The 22,503-nt window shown below is 39.9% G+C and overlaps 1 protein-coding gene across 11 annotated transcripts in view; it reads left to right on the top strand.

The window, feature by feature from the left end:
• The first annotated feature begins 2,220 nt into the window (after positions 1 to 2,220).
• The window catches only part of LOC125970198 (voltage-dependent calcium channel subunit alpha-2/delta-1), a 59,072-nt gene continuing 38,789 nt past the window's right edge, over positions 2,221 to 22,503 (top strand). For 3 of the 11 annotated variants that reach the window (XR_007482036.2, XR_007482037.2, XM_049722225.2), the window contains exons 1-3: positions 2,223 to 2,615; positions 10,696 to 10,777; positions 11,386 to 11,502. Coding sequence is in view for 9 of the 11 variants with exons in the window: in XM_049722225.2 (XP_049578182.1) it covers positions 2,527 to 2,615; positions 10,696 to 10,777; positions 11,386 to 11,502 (288 nt within the window). In the remaining 2 variants the exon portion in view is untranslated. Of the gene's footprint in view, positions 2,616 to 10,695; positions 10,778 to 11,385; positions 11,503 to 22,503 lie in introns of all 11 variants that reach the window. The other 8 variants (XM_049722228.2, XM_049722230.2, XM_049722223.2 and 5 more) reach the window with 5 other exon arrangements.

Raw genomic sequence — 22,503 nt, 5'->3', positions numbered from 1 at the left:
TCCGTACAGCATAGTATATCCATGTAAACAATTTATATTTACTTGTTCCAACAGCCATCTATAATGTCAATATATGGCCTTTAGAGGGCAGTATTACTTTATAAGTAATAAGTACGTACCTCAGTAACTCAGGCTGCACGAGCTTCCAATGAATTATGCTGATTTTTTTCGAAGGGGTCCCTGAAGAAGGCATCAAGAAATTAAGTTCTATATTAAAGGTTGCTAAGCGGCCAGACTGCTTATATGGTTCCTACGTTTTTGTTGCCCTCAGGGCGCATATGATACTTGGAGCGCAGAAAGTCAATTAAAGAGATAGTATATTAATGCAAATAGTTTGTATACGGATTGTTTGGTCTCAGGGTTGCTTGCACAACCATCAAGTGTAAAATCAAACAATCTTTCGTCTGTAAACAAGGCCTTCTGAAAATTGACAGATTGTGGAACTTTTGCAAATTTACATAGCGCTTGATTAGTGGATTTATGTTTTGTTATGTTTTTCATTGGTGGAATACAGGCGCCCACTAGTGTTGTGTGAATAGTCAAAACTGTGCTAATACTGCGTGATTTGTTAATCGCAGTTCATCCATCCATCCATCCATCCATCCATCCATCCATCCATCCATCCATCCATCCATCCATCCATCCATCCATCCATCCATCCATCCATCCATCCATCCATCCATCCATCCATCCATCCATCCATCCATCCATCCATCCATCCATCCATCCATCCATCCAAAAGTTATTCAGAAAAATTCTGAAAAAATAAGCCAAACGTGTGTCTTTTAAATGCATCAATCCTATGTAGAGCTGTGAAGTAATTATCATGATCACATCTGTCAGTTCTTTCGAATTTTAGGACTTCCATCGTCAAAGCCTTGTATTCGAAATAAAAGGTGTTGCTGGGATGAGTCTGACACCTATTATTCAGGATATAGTGATATGCTTCCTTGTTAATGAGAAAAAAAAGAAGTCATGAATATCTGCCGATGCAGCCTGTCTTCACTTTTTCTTTGCTATTGTATCCCTTGCACTCGCTAACCCTCTCCAGAAGTAGCCATTCTTGCCTTCGCCATTCTCATCTCTTTGAAGTAATAGGGGAAGAAAATGCCTGAAAAGGTATCTCAGCAGATGAGATTCTGAGATGAATGCAACAGTGTTTGGAAAAAGAGGAGACAAAGCAGAAAAAAGAGGGAAGGAGGACATGGAAAGAGGAAGAGTAGGAGGGTGAGAGGACACCGGAGATGGTGCGTGGTTGCCAGGCAACGATTGATAACCGAGTCCCTGAGCATCCTGCCTGTGTGGCCACGCTTCCCACTTCCAGGGCTGCATTACACGCACGCACGCACGCACGCACGCACGCACGCACGCACGCACGCACGCACAACCACGTTCAATTTCCCCCAATCAAAATGCTGTTCTTCTAATTCAAAAGTTCCCAGAGAAAATATCCGCTTGGTGTAATATGTATCATATATGTATATAAGACTGTGAAAGACATCGGAAGCAAAAGTGGGACCGAACAAGAAACAAACTCAATCTAATCAAAACTAAGTCGACAAAACCAGATCGTGACACTTTCAGTACAAAATCCAACCAAATTTGATCCTGATATTAGTGTGGCACTGTGATCTTAGTGATTAGCACATCTGCCTGACAGTTTCTGAGCTTGCTGAGCATGTTATCCCCGTGCTTGCGTGGGTTTTCTTTGGGTACCTCAGTTTCCACCCACAATCCCAAAACAGCCGTGTTAATTAAATTGAAGATGTGAAATTTTCCTTAGGTGTAAATATGAGTGTGAACGTTCATTTGTCGATTCAGTACCTGCCCTGTGATTGGCTGGCAATAACTTCAGTGTGCATTCTGGCAAGTCAGCTGGGATAGGCTCCAGCTCATTGTGGAATATGACGGATGGATGGATATAGATAGATAGATAGATAGATAGATAGATAGATAGATAGATAGATAGATAGATAGATAGATAGATAGATAGATAGATAGATGGATGGATGGATGGATGGATGGATGGATGGATGGATGGATGGATGGATGGATGGATGGATGGATAGATAGATAGATAGATAGATAGATAGATAGATAGATAGATAGATAGATAGATAGATAGATAGATAGATAGATAGATAGATAGATAGATAGATAGATAGATAGATAGATAGATAGATCCAACCCATAGTGTCATACATCCACTCGAGAGACTGAGAGAGAGAGAGAGACAGAGAGAGAGAGAGAGAGAGAGAGAGAGAGAGAGAGAGAGAGAGAGAGAGAGAGAGAGAGAGAGAGAGAGAGAGAGAGAGAGAGAGAGAGAGAGAGAGAGAGAGGAGGAGGAGCTCCGGCGCTACCTGTCCTGTCTGCTGTCGCTCTGATCAGATTAGAATAAGGCTTTCCAGCAGCGAGCACTGAAGGAGGCACCGGCAGGTTGACACGCCGCCGCGCTCTCTTATTCATCGGCGGCGGGGGGCGCCACATTCGGCCCCCACCCACATCCACCTCCCACATCGTTTTCCAATGGATACCTGCAGGGCGCACGCCTGGACGTTCCAGGTCCTGCTCCTCCTGAGTGCCTCGCGGGCTTCCCAGTTCCCCTCCTCGCTCCTGTAAGTATTTAATCCAATTGATCCGCTGTCTTTTCTGTTCTCTTGTCTCGTCATCAAGGGTGGCCTCCTGCCAATACGCTCTTTATTTGTTTATATGAGGCGTTCGCGTGGCGTTGGTTGTCTGTCTGCATGCGCGATCAATATGCGCGCGTGGGCTGGGAGGATGTCACCCACCTTTTGTGTGCGTGCGCGTGTCTTCTTTTGTCATCATCATCATCAAGTTATTTTTCAACTTGTTTGTCTTGCATCAGTCTGGTGTTAAATATGACATTATATACATAGATGGATCATGGATAAGTGCTGTGCTTTCAAACTGGATACATAACTTATCATAATTGCTGGAGTGCTGGATGTAACAAGCTGCTTATGGAAGTGCATTACTATTCATCCTGCACATGTAATGCTTTACTTAACTGGAGAAGGGACCAGGCATCTATATGGGGTAAGTGTTTGTTTGAGTGGAGCCACCATTTGTTGAATGCATTGAACACGCTCAAATCAAACCTACCAAGGGTCACAACGAGGTATTCTGCCATTATGCTGCATTTCAACACTAATACAATTTCCAAACAGGCGCTGCACGCTGGTTAAGCAAGAATAAGGGTGTGGCTATTTGTCTAAAAAATCAATTATAAACTGCAAAGTGCATGCAAGCCCCCAAGATTTTTGGAACATGTCAGAGATTTTGGGAGACTCTCGAGGCTCCTTCTCGCAAAAGTGCATGCAAGCCCCCAAGATTTTTGGAACATTTCACAGATTTTGGGAGACTCTCGAGGCTCCTTTTCGCAGATTTTGGCTTTGACGTAATGGTGTTTTCATATCTTCGAGACTTACCTGTTTGCCGAAAGCTAACTAGGGACAAATCTAGAGACATTTTTGGAGAGTCTGGGAAACTCTTGCCACTCCCTCCTGGTTATAGTGAGAGCAGGAGAAACTCACCAACACTTTGACCTGATAGTGGCTCCATGTCATCAAGACTTGCATATAGGGTACAACATACTTAACATTCACTGACAGTTCTACTGTTGCGAATCTGTCCATTTCGTTTTAAATTTCCTAACGTCTTGACTATATGGCTCTGGCAATTGTTAAGCAGTAATTGCAAGTATGTCTCTAATGACTCCAGCAAGACTTTTCTAAGTCTCCCATCCTTTTATCACCATGACGATGAGATTTCATCACGGCGGCAAGCAATATATAAGCCTGTTTCCACGCGCATCCTGATGAGATACAAATGGATCATTTAGCCACACAAGAGACAGAGCAAAATAAATTAAAATGAGGCGCTTGCAAGCATCAGTTCATCCATCCATCCATCCATCCATTTTCTGAACCGCTTAGTCCCCACGGGGGTCGCGGGCGTGCTGGAGCCTATCCCAGCCGTCATCGGGCAGTAGGCGGGGGACACCCTGAACTGGTTGCCAGCCAATCGCAGGGCACACAGAGACAGACAACCAATCGCACACACACTCACACCTAGGGACAATTTGGAGTCTTCAATCGGCCTACCAAGCATGTTTTTGGAATGTGGGAGGAAACCGGAGTGCCCGGAGAAAACCCACGCGGGCCCGGGGAGAACATGCAAACTCCACACAGGGAGGGCCGGAGGTGGAATCGAACCCGCACCCTGGTAACTGTGAGGCGGACGTGCTACCCAGTGCGCCACCGAGCCGCCGCATCTGTTCATCCGTCATTAAATTTACCTTGAAGGAACTGATGACGGCAGGGTGGGGTGGTGGTTACTGTCGCAACAATGGCAGCTGGTAATGGTTTATTTGCATAATATAGTAGCTAAAAACTCTGCTTTTCCAACTTTTCCCATGCCTATGATTAATTAAAGTCCTTCAAATAATGTTTTAAATCTTGTTCTTGCACGGCAGCTATGCTCTTTTAATAATATTAGTAAGATACTTTTAATTTTTTTAGTTTGCTTTTGATTTTCTTTCCCTGTTCTGTTTTTTAATTTTTTCGAAATGTTCTACTTTTAATTATGTGAAGCAGAATGATTTACCTGCCCATGCAACTACGCTCTTATTTAGCTGGTCTGCTGCCACCACAAAGGAAGCAGGATTTATATTTTTATGACCCCACCCCTCAAAAAAACGCATATTATTCACAAGAAATCACAATATTTATTGAAGTACGTGAATCCAAATATTATCAGGGCGACATCCATGTAAACAAAATATACACCTCTCATTTGTCCTGTTATGAATTTTGGGTGAATTTTGGGCACACTCCATTGGCCAGCTCATTATTCCCTCCAAACTGCCGCTGATATTACAAAATCTGTCTCTCGTTTGTCTTGCCTTATTTCCTCCTGTTTGCCCCCATTTGCTCTTCCTGCGTTGGAAAAACAACAACACAGCTTCTGACCCACTTGCCTTTAGAGCTCCAGTGTTTAATTGTGTGCTGCTGCTGTTGTACCAGGGGCAGGACTAATAAAAACATAGAAAGCCGAGCTGAAAGAATACCACTCACCCTGGCTTCATGCCAATTATTTTCATACTTCTCATGCATTTCTTAATACTTTTTAACCATCAACAACTTGAAACTACACAAGCATCCCCTAAATTAGAGCAATAACATGATTTTGTTACTCATACATTACTAGTCCGTACAATTAATGCTGTTGGTTGAAATCAGCTGCCACTAACCCCTAGCTGACCTCGACACAATGAAAGAGCGACCACAACATTATGTGAGAGCCAATAAATGTCGTGTATTAGAAAGTCGCCCTCTGAAGTGGAGCCCCGCAGGGGTTTTGTAGATGAACACATACTGTACAGTAGCTCAAAGCTCCAGCCCACCAGTGACTCTTATGAAGACAAGCGTGCTATTATACTAGCCCCAGGTAGCAAAGATATGCACGTATTCCAGAAGAAGCTGCAAAGTCACAATAAATTATGATGCACAAACTCTTTAATCCTTTACATTCTAAAGTACCGTATTTTCCGGACTATAAGGCGCACTGGACTATAAGGCGCACCTTCAATGAATGGACCATTTTAAAACTTTGTCCTTATTCTATAAGGCGCACTGGACTATAAGGCGCACCATTAATGCATCATGTCAGATTTTTAATCCAAATCAAATCATTCTCCATTTTATCTTTTTTATTTCAACTTCACACGCAACAAATTACTTTATAATCACAAAATAATGATCCATAGTCTTTTTGATTCAAGATTCATAGTCTTCAGCGGGCCCCTTATGATTGATTTCATGACACAATGCTTCGGGCCAGTTTAAATTGAGGAATTTGGTCTATATATAAGGCGCACCGAACTATAAGGCGCACTGTCGGCTTTTGAGAAAATTTTAGGTTTTTTGGTGCGCCTTATAGTCTGGAAATTACGGTACAATATTATAGGGCGCCACTTTACAAAACCTTTTGTTTGTTTTGTGGGGAGGCTGGAACATACCATTGGTATTTTCATTCATTTGAATGGGGAAAGATGATTTAAGATGAGCGTTTTGAAATGCAAATGATTTAAAACCTCATCTTTTTTGTTGTTGTTCAGTCATGTGTCGCATGATATAGTATGAAGTCTTGATGTGCAGCAAGATGTTAATCAATCCAACACCCCAGGTGTTGGAAATACATGATTTAAGGGATCGGGTTTATTAATTGCACACTGGAAAGATGTCCACTTGCTTGGAAATGTCAAATGTGTAAGACAGAGATGACTTCACCATAAAGCTTATACAAACTGGGAATATGACTAATTGCGCTCCTGTCAAATGCTAATTTGACATCTACAATCAGCACACTCTGGAGCATAAAAGAGAACTACTCGGGTAAGAATAATTTAATCAAATCAGGGAATCCCAAAAATATGCGGCAGCTGAGCGGAAGTCTGAAATACATATGTCACAGAGTTAGAAGTGGGAATTAAATGACTAGATTGCATTGACATTTACTGCTGCAAAGTATATTAGCGTTACTTACAGCCAATTCTCAAATGCACTTGATTTTATAAAGGGCCATATTATGGAAAATGTACTTTTTAATGGCTTTAATAGAATTGTTGCATCTGGAGTGCCTGCCGCCGCATTACGTATGAAATGACGCTATTGTTAGCTGCCTGTGAGCAGTGAAATGTCACGTATTTCATATACAGTATGATATCATATGTCATTTAATCTTTCTTCACTCATGACACCAAAGTCGAAAACATCAAGTCACGTCAAGTGTCCAGTAAAATCCCAGAAAGTCAAGCTACGTCATCATTTGGGTTAAGAAAGTACTGTATTTTCCGCACTATAAGGTGCACCTAAAAACCTCCAATTTTCTCAAAAGCCGACAGTATGCCTTATAATCAGGTGCGCCTTATACATTGACCAATATTGAGCCACTACAGCAGGCGTGTCCAAAGTCTGGCCCGCGGGCCAAATGTATGTATCTTATATATGGATAAAGTTTTAAAATGGGCCATTCATTGAAGGTGCGCCTTATAATCCAGTGCGCCTTATATATGGACAAAGGTTTAAAATGGGCCATTTATTGAAGGTGCGCCTTATAATCCGGTGTGCCTTATAGTGCAGAAAATACGGTAATACAATCACAACATATTCACACATAGCCACTTTTGTGATTTGGTTTGTGTGCCACTTTTAGAGGCTTTTTAGTGATGGATGAAATCAAATGTCATAGTCATTGTGTCTTTAAAATGCAAAGCTTGGATGCTGGTATGCTCTCAAGCTAGTAGGCTACATCAACTGTGTTTTATTGACTGGAATCTTGTGAAAATGGAAGTTTAAACAAGTGCATTTATTGTTCCCCAAAAAGCATAGCTTCTACAGTTGCAGCACTTGTAGCATCTGTTTTGTATGCATTTCTATTACAAAGTTTTAAGCTTGGGATTTAATGTGCAGTTACCAGCCAGGTCTTTGCAGAATTTCTATCCCAGTCAGCATATAAAATGGATTTAAATAGTGAGCATTGCACATTATGCTGTGGCTGCACATCTACCGAACAGAATATACATTTTTTGTTCATAAAGGAGCTCATTCTGCTCAGTCTGCAGTGCTTGTCTATAACCATCTGGCTTTGGGAATTTAAGGCAAGCAGCTGCTTTGCACTGCAATTTGTTCCCAATAGACAAGCTTGACTTGTTTTTTTTCCTGAACAATTTCACTTTGTGCTTCCCCTGTTGCTGATCAAATGGTCTCATCTTGTTTACCATTGGTGCTATGAATATTTTCTGCATCTCCTGATTTGAGAATTGTTGTCAGTGAGAACATTTCTCTTTCTTGTTGCATACTTTGCTCAGCTGCATGGAGCCAGACAGATATATTGCTCTTACACCACGGCCATTAACGCTTACTCGGAAATATCCTGTGGGTGAGCGTATTGGTTTTTCCATGCTTACTCTGCCGTGTGTAGTGTGATTTGCATTTGGGATGTAGCTCAGCTATGGCAGCACTAATAAAAATGCTCAGCAATCTGTCCATCGTATTATCATTTGATTTTGTGGATTATGACTTGATTCATTTATTATCAAAAGTGTTGATTAGCATTAACGCTAACTAGGGGAAAGGGCGACTGGATTATTTTTCAGGTCTACATTTGGCACCCGTGCGTGCAAATGAAAATCAAGAGCTGTGACTTTGTGGATTATTTCATGCCATATTTTTTCAGTTATTATGGAGCTACAATAGAGACCTTTTCATAATATTTGTGAAAAATAAGCGCAAGGGGATCCACTTTTGAATTAACTTCTGACATATCAATTACGGCCAGAGTTACGTCTCCCTTGGAAGCAATTTACTCTATATGACATTTTTCCACCTTGACCTTTGCACATTCAATCTATACTGGAGGAAAGGATGGCCATGAGTGTCATCCAAGCTATTTTCTCAATCAATCTACTTCGGTATAATGGTATATACGTAAGATGGTTTATTTACTTTTGTAAAGGTTTGTCTTTTGTCAATGAGAATCTGTGTGTGATGTCATGGCCAAAAGGTCTATTTGTCACACTTTTCAGACCTGACGTCCATCGGGCTCTTACTGACAATTAAACAGATGGGTCTTGTCTCCATTTCCCGGCTCGCTCACTCGTATTACCATCATTGTCACTGACATCAAGCCCATTTGGCCCACTTCTCGGGAAATCGCCTGATGACACTGGATTGAATGCTGGCCCTTACAATCAGGTTGACTGACCTGTTTGGCAACACCTCACCCAATGAATCTCTTATTCGTTTTGATGTCTCACAATCAAGCCGTTCGCCATCGCCTACTGGGATTGACAGCTTAATAGACCTTTTCACCATTAGGTCACACATACTTGGGGGTGGTAAAAATGTTGATTGTGCCGCTAGAAATCAGCAGAGCTTCCTAAACCCTTGAAATTTGCTGCCAGAAAGCCAGGTAAAATTTTTGGGGGACAATTCCCTGTAGAAAACGATAGACACATCTCAAATTTTCAATCTCTAAATGATTGCTCATCTTAAAATACTAAATGATATAAGATTGTGCAGGGAAGGTGCTGGTGCTCGTCTTGTTGGTACTCAATGCTCATACAGGTTGGAAAATTGTGTACAAATAGATTGAACAGCCCTAAAATGGTAGAGATCCTCCTGGAAAGGAGTTGTTTGATGACCTTTGGAAATTTTGAATCTGATCGAATGACCATGACATATGACAAAGGCCAATTCTTTCACCCGATTTTATTTAGCCTGTATATGCTACATAGTCAAATCAAAGTTATTTATATCGCTCTTAATCTCAAAAGGCTTCACCGAAACCTGAATATCAATGAAAGGAGCACCAAATAGTCATGAGTTTCTACTAAAACCACAAATACCAACAGGTTAACCAGGTCATCTGTCCAAAACACGGCCCGCGGGCCAAATGCGGCCCGCGTCTAAATTTAAACTGGCCCGAAGCATTGTGTCAAAAAATCAATAATAAGTGGCCCGCTGCCACTGTCGCGGGGACCTGCGCGCCCCAGAGCGAGCCAGAGAAATGAAATTCGTCCTAACGGGAACGCGCTCGCACATGAGCCAGCGTTTACGATTGGTTGCGAGCGTGTCTCCATCCCTTCCCAGTTCACGCGCACACAAGTGTCCGTTTGCAAGATAATCAATGACACTTCCTCTTTCAAATGTCCACACACCTAGGACTAAGGCGAATCAGAGACGTTCCAAGTGACACTGCACAGGGGGAAAAAAAAACACGGACTACTGGTGAGAGCTTGTCTACTTCGTACTAACTCTCCACACTACTTCGCGTCCGCGCCGCCGTCTCACAGTGATCGCAAACACCAAAAAGACTATGGATTATTATTTTGTGATTATGAAATAATTTGTTACGTATGAAGTTGAAATAAAAAAGATAAAATGGAGAATGATTTAATTTAGATTAAAAATCGGACATGATGCAACCTGGCCTGTTTACTGCTGTCACAAACACCAATATCACCCTTTTTATTAATACAACAATAACAATAATAAAACAAACTTAATACATCTAATAAAAAAATCATTCAACTTTCATTAAATTGTTCATTTGCATTTAATTTAGTATTATTTTAACTTATTAACTTTAATGGTAGTGCAATTGACAACAGATTCTCATTTGCAATATCAACCTATCTGCAGACAGCAAAGGATATAGTTACATATTTACAAGTTCATTTACAATGGTAATGGTTTGAGGAATGTCGGTGCGAATGGTCGGCCCCTATACATTTTCATCTAACCAAATCTGGCCCGCTTTGCAAAACGTTTGGACACCCCTGAACTAGGTGAGAAGATAGATAAAAAAAAATAAAAAAATCACAATCGCTGTAATTATGATTGTAGATTGTGAAAACCCTAGTATTTATTGTTCACACACATTATGAGAGGTCTGTTGCACCCTGTTCCTTTCAATCGGATTGATCTACCAGTTTGGTGACACCTTCCCTTGTTTGTTTTGATGTCTCATGATTGAGCAGCTCGCCTGTCGCCTTCAGGACTGATGTGATTGGCAGCTTAATTGCTCCGGTGATGTTGCCTCTGAAGTGGATTAACACGGTCGCTCTGTGTGTTTGTGTGTGTGTCCATGTGTCTGATTTCTGAATGGCAGGATTAAAGAATGGGTTGATCAGATGCAGAAAGAGCTCATCACCCTGGCAGACACTGCCATGGCCGGCAAGAGCCTCACCCAGGTAAGAACATACCAATGATCCAAATATACTGTAATTGTATAATTGGTTGGGACAATTTAACCGACTTTTTTTTTCCTTTTGGGAGCGGAGTCTTCATCACATTCAAAATTTCATTCGTTTTTGTTTAAAATAAAACATGTATCCTGGCAAAATTTCAGGTATTTTGGCATCCTGAAGGAGACCCTGAAAAAACTGACGCAGAAATTCTGAACAAAATTGAATTGCGGGAATGGTCTCACTAAAAGTCCAAGACCGTATGGTGAGGTTTTAGATTGTGGTTGAACTGTTTGCGGGGATGAAATCGTAATTCAAACACGGACGATTTTTGCGAAGAAAACTTCTGCAAACAATGTGCAGTCAGTGATTATTTAATTTATTGATGCTTTTGACATTTGATTTCGATTTGATTTGTTTTTTCTAGAATTGTCTTTAGAAGTTTTCTTTGCAAAAATCGTACGTCATCAAACTGCGGTCCGTGAATATATTGTCTGACAAAAATCCGGTCCGTGGTGCTAAAAAGCTTGGGGATCGGGGATCGCAGCTCTTAAGTAACCAACATTGGAGTTCCTATATGCATGACTGTGTGTTTGTATTGTGTGTTTGCGTAGATTTTCTTAAGGAACCAGCACCTCTACAGTGTGGAGCAGAATGATGCAGAAGAGCTGGTGGCCAGAGCCGCCAGGAACATCGAACAGCTGCTCCGCAAGAGGTCTACAGCCTTGGAGGTAAGACTGGACACAATGTACCCAGTAAGCATCTGCGTGGAAGTGTAACGCCAGCCCGTGCATGCTGACATCTTTAATAACGAGGCCAAGCGTAAAGAAACGACAGCTTGCACTTTCCCACGGGGAATGTACCATCGCTGAAGCAAGCTAGGGAACATTCAAACATGTTTTTTCGGTATTTTATCAAGCTGTGCCACCTCTGGAGACATTCTATTCCACCTAAATTGCAAATAGTATGATCAAATGTCCAATTCAGAATAACAATTAGACAGTATCGAAGCTGTCCTAGTTCTTCTTCCCTGCGAAGAATGACTATTGTGGTTTACTGAGGAGCTGATAATGACTCCATTTATATTATATCCATATTTTGGATCATACTGCGCTTAGGTGGCTAAGACGGACAACCTACAAGGATCAGTGCAATGTCCATTGAATTGATACAATTGAATAAAAGCTGCTTAATTTATTTACCTGGAATAGCACAACTCTACTGTATATTACCTACATTCTAATCTATTCAATTCGAGTTGATGCTATGCTGTGCTATGCCATTCTGTAAAAGCCCAGGAATTATTCAAAAAGTGTTCCAAAACAACATTTAATTCAATTATTTTGATCACTTCCGAATAGAAAAAGTGCTCTAATGGTGTCAATTGAAATTGATTTATAGGATATTCATAATTACATTTATTAAACAGCGTTCAGCAAATATCTCTGCTTGAGTTGATTAATGTCTTATTTCTCCAAATACCTAATTTTCAGTTTCTAGCAGTGCCATCTGGTTCCTAATTAACAGAATCATATGTTGAATTGTTTGGCTGGCTGAGTGTTTGCAATCCCAAGGGACACTGAATTGGATTGTTTGCTTTTTCCTGCGATACATAAGCGCCATTGTGCTCTAAGAGGAAGCCGTCACACTCCTCCATGTTGTAATAATCCTCTGGCAGCTAACATTTGCCTCCAAATAAATCAAAATTACACCCAATTGCAACTAAAGGCTCACAGTGGGGAAGTAAAGAAGCATCCAGGATGTGTTAACCATCCTGGTACTCTTTTCAAACACATCTGAAGCCAAACCAATATTTAATTGGAACCAAAATACAAACGCAATATCCCAAAACCCTTGTAAGGATAATGGCAGAGATGACTGATGTCTTTTGTATTGCAATAAATCATAACAAAAGTTAGGATTTGTAATATGTTGGCAAAAGCCATTTTATGTGGACATCATCTAAGGATTCATGAAAACGTCTCAATGCAGGAATTTAAACAGGAATTTTGTCATTTGGGTGTCAGCAGCCAACTGATCCCCCATTTGGAAGCTGGCATTGTTCACAGGTTGCTAAATTACAAAGCTATCTTTTAGCCTTCACCATTTCAAGTGGGTGAAGCGTGGCAAGTAAAACATTCGCCATAAAAGTGTGCATGCTCATTCGTCACTCTGAGCAGTCGCAAGAGCAGTAATACAACGCAACTCTACTCAAATCCATGAGAACTGGCTTCATTATACAAGTCATGTCAACATAAAAGCAGAAATAGTGCCATAATGAAAGCTATGACCCAGAGGATTGTTTTTTTTTTTCTTCTCGAAGAAGAGAAGTGGGTCATCAATAGACGCTGGCATGTGTATGTTTGTGGATTCAGAGGGCGCCGATTGCACTCGTCTCTCAGCATCCTGACCGACTCCTGTATGAAGCTTCCTCCTCGTTGTCTTATTAGTAATGCAGACAGTCGCTTCATGAACACATCTCCTGCCAAGTGTCTGTCTGGCGTGTTCTAAGTAAGCAACGGAAACCAAATTGACTCAGTCGGAGGCTAACAGCTACGTTTTGGCTTGTGATTGCATGCTCGTATGCTTAAATGTATTCCGGCTGCCTCAAATAAAACCACCCTCTTTTGTAATGTTTTTTTTTTTTTGTTTTTTAAGAAAAATAGCACTAAACAGTCATACTAACATTTGCTCTAATATTTGCTGTAACAAATGTTTTGTTCTTCAATTTTGTTCTTTCACTTTCTATCAGTTGTTGACAAACCAGCTTAACAGATCATTATTGCCAATAACCAATATTGTCCATCTACCGCGGGTCAAAAAACTTAAGTCAGACTGTCCAACCCTCCTCCAAACATCGATCACCCCTTGCTGCTTATTACATCTTTGTCTCGTCCTGCCCTGTGAGTGACCTCTATTGATGTTGCCTTCGGAATGCCTGAGGACAATGAATGAATGAGTGAATGGCAAGCCCGCACGCACGCGGATAATGTAAGCACACACATTACACATCCAACAAGTCCATGTTTCACCTAGAATTTTTATTTCGCTGTCTCTGCCTCACAGCCCCAGACTGAGGCGGTGGTTTAACCAGCCACCTGTATGTGGCTACGCATGTGTACTCATACCTCCATAAATAAGTGTGTGGGAAGAGCGTGGCATGCATTATTAATGTGCACTTGGTAGCACACCGCTCGGAGAGAGCGCACAGTATCAAAGGCTTTACGATCTTCGCCGAGCCTTGATATCCAGCGGGCACGCGCATTTACACATGGTGGCTGTCGCGGTGCTTTTCGCCTCACTGGCTGTGGTCGCAGTGATCTTGTTACACGAGGTTAATGAACCTAACCAGATCAAAATAAAGCCAAAGGGTTTGGATGGGGCCATTACTCTTTCTCACGATCATTTACGTTACAGTTTGTCTTCATGATAGTCGGAAAGCAAAACAGTTTTACGAGAGAGAGAATTTATTTACTCAACTACGGAGGCATTTATCAGAAATGAGGCTTTAAAAACAACCATAAATGCTTGTGTTAATTTGTTAATGAGTAGTACTTTCTGCAATACAAGGAATATTATTTTCCCGCAGACATCGGTCTTTATTAGAGGTGAGGCATTTATTCAACATTCTGTCATCTTGACCATTAGTAGAATTACATTTTACCAAAATTTGTCTGAGGTGAGGCTTTTTTCTTTTTCAGATATATTCACATACATTTTTAATATTTTTTTAAAACTTACTTTTATGATTTTAATATCTAGAACTTTTACTGCAATAGCTGTACTACTACCCTCCGGGGCTGTCAGAGAATATACTGAACTCCATGAACATTTCACAAAAGCCTCGCGAATTTTAGTGTTAGAAAAAAAAATGCAGCTCTGAGAGCACAAAAAAGGTTGTTGCTCCAAAAATGGATGAACACGTCGCCAGTGTGAAAGCACAAGGGGCCCCCGAAACTGATTAAAATTTAAATTGTTAATGCTGCACAATGCAGGCAAACTTGTAAAACTCTCGGCAGACAGACTATCTTATGCATACACACTAAGCGAGCATTACTGGCTCTTTTGTATGTATGCATATATTGTACATGACTTGGTGTGAGCACTGGGTGACATATAGCCTGGTCTGTAACACCGCTTAATGTAAAACCTCAAGCCATGGCCATAAACTGCAGCTGGTATGCACTGTTTTGCTTTCAGTAAATCACTATGACTATAAACATAATTTCAAGGTTTATGGGTGTTTGCTCTGCTCTATATAGTAAAGATCTGGGGCATGGTAGTATTCTAATATGAATATAACAACACATATATTTACATGATATTACAGCATACCTACTGCCCTAGATTTTTTTTGTTTTACTATTTCTAAGTGGAGTAGTGGCTGCTCGATGCCTTTACAACAACATGCATCTTGCTGTTTATGCCCTGAATGTGGTATATGTACTGCATATAGTTTTACTGTTGGTGTGAAGGTGTTTTTTATTTTTATTTTATTACATGCTGACGCTTGCCATTGTTTTGCACCTTCCGCTGCAAAGACAATAAATCTAATCTAATCTAACTCTAATCTAAAATTAGATTAGATGGAAATGGATATCTGACTGAGTTCAGCGTAAACATGCAGATGGGCGTCACCGATGCCAGCATGGCATTGTCAAAATGATTTGATACTGGCCAAACAATACAAAAAACATTTTAATGAAAAAAAAACAATAACTGCAAAAACGTTTTCTTTAGAAGAATCATTATACATTCAAACATTGTATAATGGCTGAAACATTAAATACAGGACATTTGTCAAATCCAGTTCAGTTGTATTTATCTTTACGAACAATGCTGTTTCAGTTCATTTTCAGACATTTATTTTTATTTAATTACTTATTTGCAGTTTTGTTCTTTCCCGTTTCCAAATTAAGGGTTAATCTTGCAATTTAAAATGCACACCAAATTGCACATGTATTAAATCCAAATTGGGAACTCAGGATGTAGACTGCAAAACTTTTCCCATGTGGGCTTTTGTACCTAGAGCAACATGCCAAGAATCTCTCTGTGATCCCCCACAAGGTATTTAACAGGTTAAAAGAGACACAATTGATGCTGCGCGCATGCTGTGTTCAAATGAAAAGCTGTACTGCTGCTATGACACCCTAGGGACGGACGTATATCATGATGTACTTTGAGCTGTCACGTTAGGGGCACAATATTGTCCAAGTATATTGTCAGCAGTCCTACCATTGTGTAGAAATTCAGTGCCGTACTGAATTTCTTTTAAAAGTATTAAAAGCTGCAATATCGATTGGTTGGTATTACTTTATCATTTGCTCGCTAAATCAAAATCATGGTATCTCATGATAAAAGAGCACATCTGTGCTATTGATCTGAACAATAGAAAAGTCAGTTGTGTCTATTTTCAATCAGCTTACCGTATTTGCCGGACTATAAGGTGCACCTATAAACCTAAAATTTTCTCAAAAGCCGACAGTGCGCCTTATAGTCCAGTGCGCCTTATATATGGACCAAATTCCTAAATTTAAATTGGCCCGAAGCATTGTGTCATGAAATCAATCATAAGTGGCCCGCTGAAGACTATGAATCATGAATCAAAAAGACTATGGATCATTATTTTGTGATTATAAAGTAATTTGTTGCGTGTGAAGTTGAAATAAAAAAGATACATTGGAGAATGATTTGATTTGGATTAAAAATCTGACATGGTGCATTAATGGTGCGCCTTATAGTCCAGTGCGCCTTATATAAGGACAACGTTTTAAAATGCGCCATGCATTTAAGGTGCACCTTATAGTTCAGTGCGCCTTATAGTCCGGAAAATACGGTACTACCTGTTGAAATGTAAACTAGGGCCAGTGTTCCGTTTTCCTTGGAGGCAAAATACCAAGCATCACATTGTCTTTTTGACTGACACACCACACATTCAAACTATTGTGGTCAAATGATAAAGGGGCTCACTTAAGCTTTTGCCACTTGGATGTAGGTGTGACACCATGGTGAAAAGGTTTGTACGCAACACCTCTCCCAGGCTTACCATAAATCTCGTTACAATTCCCCATCTGCGCTGCTCCCTCCTATTCCGTCTTTCTGTCTGTCACACGCAGACACCTCTCGTCTTTCTAATATAATCAGCGCAGAGCGGAGCTAGGCGGTTGAGTAACATCTGGTCTGGAGACTGAGACATCTCTGATCCTATCATAACCTCAGCTCATTATATCGATGCGCATAAGGTCGCATCTTGCGCTCATTTGGAAACACTGTGGCAGAAGGCGACAGATTTACAAATACCGCCCTCCCCCTGTACACACACTCACCACTGTGTGTGCCAACGATGAAACAAATGCAGACATTACAGAGGAAAGCACTTGATACACTTTGCATGAGACAAATACAATAAATGAACATGAGGCGCATAATGAGCATGAGCAAAGGAGTCACCAAGATGATATTGCGGAAATAGAACAATTAGTGAATATTGCATATGTCAGATTACAAAGATAGTTGACACACTCTGCAAAAAAAAAAAATATTGCCCTAAATTAACTATTTACTAAAAACATGTTAATATCCTTTCAAACTCATTTAATAATATTGCCTTTACACATAGTTGGCTAACAGATGATTAGAAGAGTCTCTGTAACTTCCACTAACAACCCGGGCTAAACCTAGCTCCAAAAAGAAACGTGGCTTCTCGTTTTCCAATTACCAATTTACTCTATGGAGCAGCAAAATGTAGTACAACCATCAGTACGACAATTTTAATACATCTCTGCAGGTCACAGAGAGTGAGATGTGATAAGATGCTTGTGGAGGAGAACATCGGTTAGTGTTGTGGCAGGTTTGAGGACCCAAATGCAAGGAAGCGGGGCAGGAGTGCAGGATAAAAGTAATTTAAAAAAAGGACCAATAGACGAAACAAGATACTGAGATGAATACAAGCTTAACAGGAATCCAAAACAAAGGGAAAACAAAGTATCATATTAGACACCAGCATAGTTAAACAGGAAAATCAAACCAAATTCTAAATCAAAACCAAACAAGCAAACAAAGAACATGACAGCTTCGCTACCTCTGGCTATTCCGATCTGTGCTAGTCCTCATTCAGCAACTATTCCGGTCCTTCAAAACAGCACTTCGGTGCAAAAAAATATTGTCTTGCAGCGAAAAACTTTTAGTGACATAATTTATTAATCAACTTTGACTTCACTTTAATCACATAGCTGACTAAAACACCCAATTTACTGCTTTGGTGACATCTAAGAGCATTTTAAAAAGAGCACAAAAAAATCAAAAATGTTTTTCAGAGAATAAATTGAGGGTGAATTGTGAACCTCGAAGATACAATATTTCTATATTTATTTACTGTATTCGCTCTCCAAAAGCACTATGGACAGCATTATCAAGTTATAATCACATATTCTCTTTTCAATTCATATCTGTTCGCACAAAATTCCATTCTAACACATGTTTCGCACACGAGCACATGTCTAGAAAATAATAATCTGGAGTATTATGCGCATAATTTATTATACAGCCCCGATGTGAGAAGTTATGTCTTTGCCTAGATTTTATGACTCAAAAAGCTAGTTTGACTTTTGCTGGAAAAGAGGACATTTTTCATGAGCTCAGAAGAGAGGTAGTGGACAAGTCTTCCCATTTATGTATAGGAGGTGTCTGCTACTCTGGGCGGCAAGATTTATTGAGCTATACGACCCCTGTTAGGCAAACCGTTGATAAATCCAGGGAAAGAAAAACAATCTGAATACAACAGAAGGTTTAATACTATGTGCTAGATAAACATTTAAAAAAAAAAAAAACATCACTCTTCTTCTCAGATGCAAAGGTCATGTCTACAATGCTGTGGTTCATTAGAAAAAAAAAACACACATTAATCAGGTCAAATTAATATCGTAATTGGAGATCACTATAAATACTTTATTTTATATTGTTGAGTGAAGTAGTTCTTTTTAATTCAAGTTGACAACCGACTGCATGCTCCGTAGGCGTCATAAATCATGACAGAACGGAATGTAAAAGCAGGCAACATTTTTATTTTTATGCCCATGGATACATTTGACTTTAATTTCTCGACTAAAAGAGGACTCAAATAGACATTAACCTATTTCCTTGAAAGTACGCTACAACTGTGCAAGCGTCTTTTTTCAAAGTGTATCTGTGAAGGTCCCTCATTCAATACCTGCTGTCCTCATTTTTGTGACTAACCTTGCATTTGCCCCCAAAATGCCCTTTGTTCCTTTAATGCATCGCACCAGAAACACAATTTAACGTTCTCTGAAGCAGTTCATTTGATAAGGGCAACAAACTAGTTTTTTTATTCACTTATAAAAACACAAAACAAAACAAAAACAATATGTCAAATCCACTTTAGATATCCAAAAAGTTTTATTTTGCTGAGGGTGTTGAAAAGGCTCTTCGAGTAGGACGATTGGTAACATCTACATTTGAATGTGCAATGCTGCTTTTTCCCGTCATCAATGCAGGCAGCATTTCTCACTCAATGACTGTGTGAAGGTGAGAGTAAATGCTTGTCTGTTTTCATATGTGCCCGTGACTGACTGGTGCAGATGTAGTCCGTCTTTCACCCATTGGATACGCTCAAGACCCTGAACAGTGATATAGGAATTGGATGGATACATGGATAAATATTTATAAATAAGTCTTTGGCTGACATTTTATGCCACAAGATGTTCTCAGGGGCAGACAACATTGACAATGGAGCGTGAAACAGAAGCAGTTGCCGACATTCCTCTGGGAGATTTCAGCAAGGCTCTGCCACAAGGCACCCAGAGCGCCTCTCATATATTTTTTTTTCATCACCGTCCCTCCACTGTGGCGTTCTCGCTGGCCCTTTGCCATGCCAGTCTATCAAAGTGGAATATAAAAATCAACATGTTCTTTATCTGCCCGACCTCCACGTCTAGCGTTTGATAAGCGACACGCTTGCTCGGCACACTCGTGATTTTCTGCACCCGCCTTTGTTTGTTGAATGATTGAATAATCCAGTTGCTTTGTTCCTTTGACCATGCAGAAAAATATATTTACACTATTGAGTTCTTCTATGTGTTTGTTCTCAGGTTTTAATGAGGTATTTTCCTCTTTGCTCTGCATTAATCAATAAGCCTTCATTCTCTTCTTCCTGGGCTCACTCAGCTTCTTATATTGATGGCCCCCACTTGTTGCCTTATTCCTCCTATTTTATGTTTTTTTTCTTCTTGCCTTCGTGATGACAAAACTTGCCAAATGTGAATGGATGTGAGTGGGTGGAGGCTTTACAAGTGTGTGTGTTAATGATCTTTTAGGCCATTACTGCTTTATGTGAGTATTGCTTTGTTCTGTAAGGGAGAAAGCGGCATGCTCTGAATGGACCATTGATTTCAGGCTTTAGGAGCCTTTTTTTTTTTTTTTTTTGCATGCACACACAAGAGAGTCTGGGCTTTAGTCGAGCTGATCTCGTATTTCCAGTCCATATGTGCTTGTCTTTTGGGGATTTTGCGAAAAATGGTTTAAAAAGAGATAAGCACTGCATTAAACATGAGAACCTGACTATGTTCTAGCAAAATGAGCTTGAAAAGATGATGTACCATGAAATAATGTGACATCATTTTAAACCATTCAAGAAATATGTACGTATATCATCAAGATAATACATTTGTTTGTTTGTTGTCTAAAGTAAAGCATGGGAATGATGCCTAGGGAGCTGCCCATGGGAGAAAAAAAAAAACATTTTTGGTATCGACTACTTTAATGCCATCGTAGAATATGCGCCATTAAAGTAAATTGAAGATTTGAAGCCTGTGTTGAGGAAAAATCGATGGTACAATTCATAATGCTGGGTAAAATTGATTTTTGAGGATTTGGAGAATTTTCTGGAACTGACCGTCAAATAAATATTCAAGCAGCGAGTGCAAGGCGGTTTTATTTATGTAGTGCATTTCATGCACAAGGTAACTCAAGGTAGCTCTTCAAGTGTCCATTAGCTACTAGAAGCCTGAATTGCAGCATTGTACAAAGCATGTGTCCTTCTCAGCGACTGTGATTATCACATTAGAATTCCCACTTGCAGAGAATTTTTTTTCAGCTCACTCTTCTTCTGTGGCACTTTTCAAACAGACAGATTTGCATCCAGCTCTCATCCTCCTCCCTTATTAAAGCTGCAGCCAAGCTGCTGGCTCGTCTTTGGGTCTCCAGTGGTCAGCAATGGTGGTTCACGGTGTGAACTCATTACAGTGGAGGAGCTGAGCCATCCACACTACAAACAGACAGTAGAAGACTAATGAGCAGTTACAGGGAGATCGTTGCGAGCGGCCAGTTAGGGATGGCCATTAACTCAATTGTTTCTCTGCTGAAATTTGCTTTATTTCCTTGCAAACAAGCACTGATCAATTTGAGTATATGACAACTTGCAATAACTCTCTCAGGGCTTATTGATTTAGAATGGTGTGTTTTGCTGTGATTACACAAATTAACAAATTCCACAACTGTTGAGGAGCACTTCCATGTCAGGAAGTGAGATTTGATGTTTCTGCAATATTTGGAACCTAATGAAGCTTGCGAATGCACTTTATCGGCTGTAGGATTTCTTTGGAGAATCTAAGATGACTCGGCAATCTATAATACTCCAAAAGACACTTTGAGTGTCCCATAGAAAAAAAATAGCCATATTATATTGGTGATGAACCTTGGTTAAAGAATCAGCATGTTTGATGGACAAAAATAGATGGGACAGTTAAAATGTTCTTTTACAGATTCATCACCCTTAAGGTCTCTATTTTCATTTCCATATAGCCCAAAAGTTAAAATTCTAGTCAAAGTGTAAAATAAACCCATAATTGACCAAGGAAATATAAAAAAACAACACAATCGATTTGATTGCAATTCAGTATCTTACGATGGGAAAATGTTTCAATATGGTGAAAAACACAAAAATGCCCATCAAAATGGCATCACATGCAAAAATGTAATATTTGAATATGAAATTTAATGACAGTGAGCTTGGTAGTCAATGAGTGATTATTGACCAGAAAGGAGCCCAGCAGGTGTAAAAAAAAAATTGCAGAAGAGATGTAGAGTTGCCTTGCATGACACCGATTTGAACTCTGAAGTTTGGTGCCACTGTAGCGACACCTTTTCCCACAGAAGTCTGATTAAGTACCAAAAATATTGGACTGCATTCATTATCAAAAATGTCGACAAGATTTAATCAAATTCAAGCTGTGTGTGTTGAACAAAGAGATATATACTGCGGGATAGACTCATTAGGCTATCTTTCCACACACTCACACACATCTTCCAGAAGTCCTGTTATGAATTTTTAACAATCATATCCGTCTGCTCTCAACATATACAACATATAAATCAGAAGCTCATGTGATAGAATGATCAAATGATCATATAACCTTATGCAGTGAGAGGATAAGAATTAACTGAAACATTTAAAAAGTTATATATTTCGGAAAAATCATATACGTGTATTATGATTTTATAACTGTGTATCCTCGGGCGTATTTTCTGACTTGAACTGTCTGTGCAGTGAATTATTAATGAAAAGGAATAAGTGAGATTTTTATACGATCATCTAGTTCCATCCTACTTCCATGGCCTATTTCATAAACCATCTGCACGCTTCCAAAAATATTGGTGAATATTTGAAGACAACCTCTGTGGTGCAGTCTTTGTAATTGATTACTTTGACGTTGGAC

Source organism: Syngnathus scovelli, chromosome 6 (assembly GCF_024217435.2).
Source record: "Syngnathus scovelli strain Florida chromosome 6, RoL_Ssco_1.2, whole genome shotgun sequence".
Taxonomy (NCBI): Eukaryota; Metazoa; Chordata; class Actinopteri; order Syngnathiformes; family Syngnathidae; genus Syngnathus; species Syngnathus scovelli.
The sequence above is the reverse complement of the archived record's forward strand: the minus strand, read 5'-3'. Positions and strand labels throughout refer to the sequence as shown.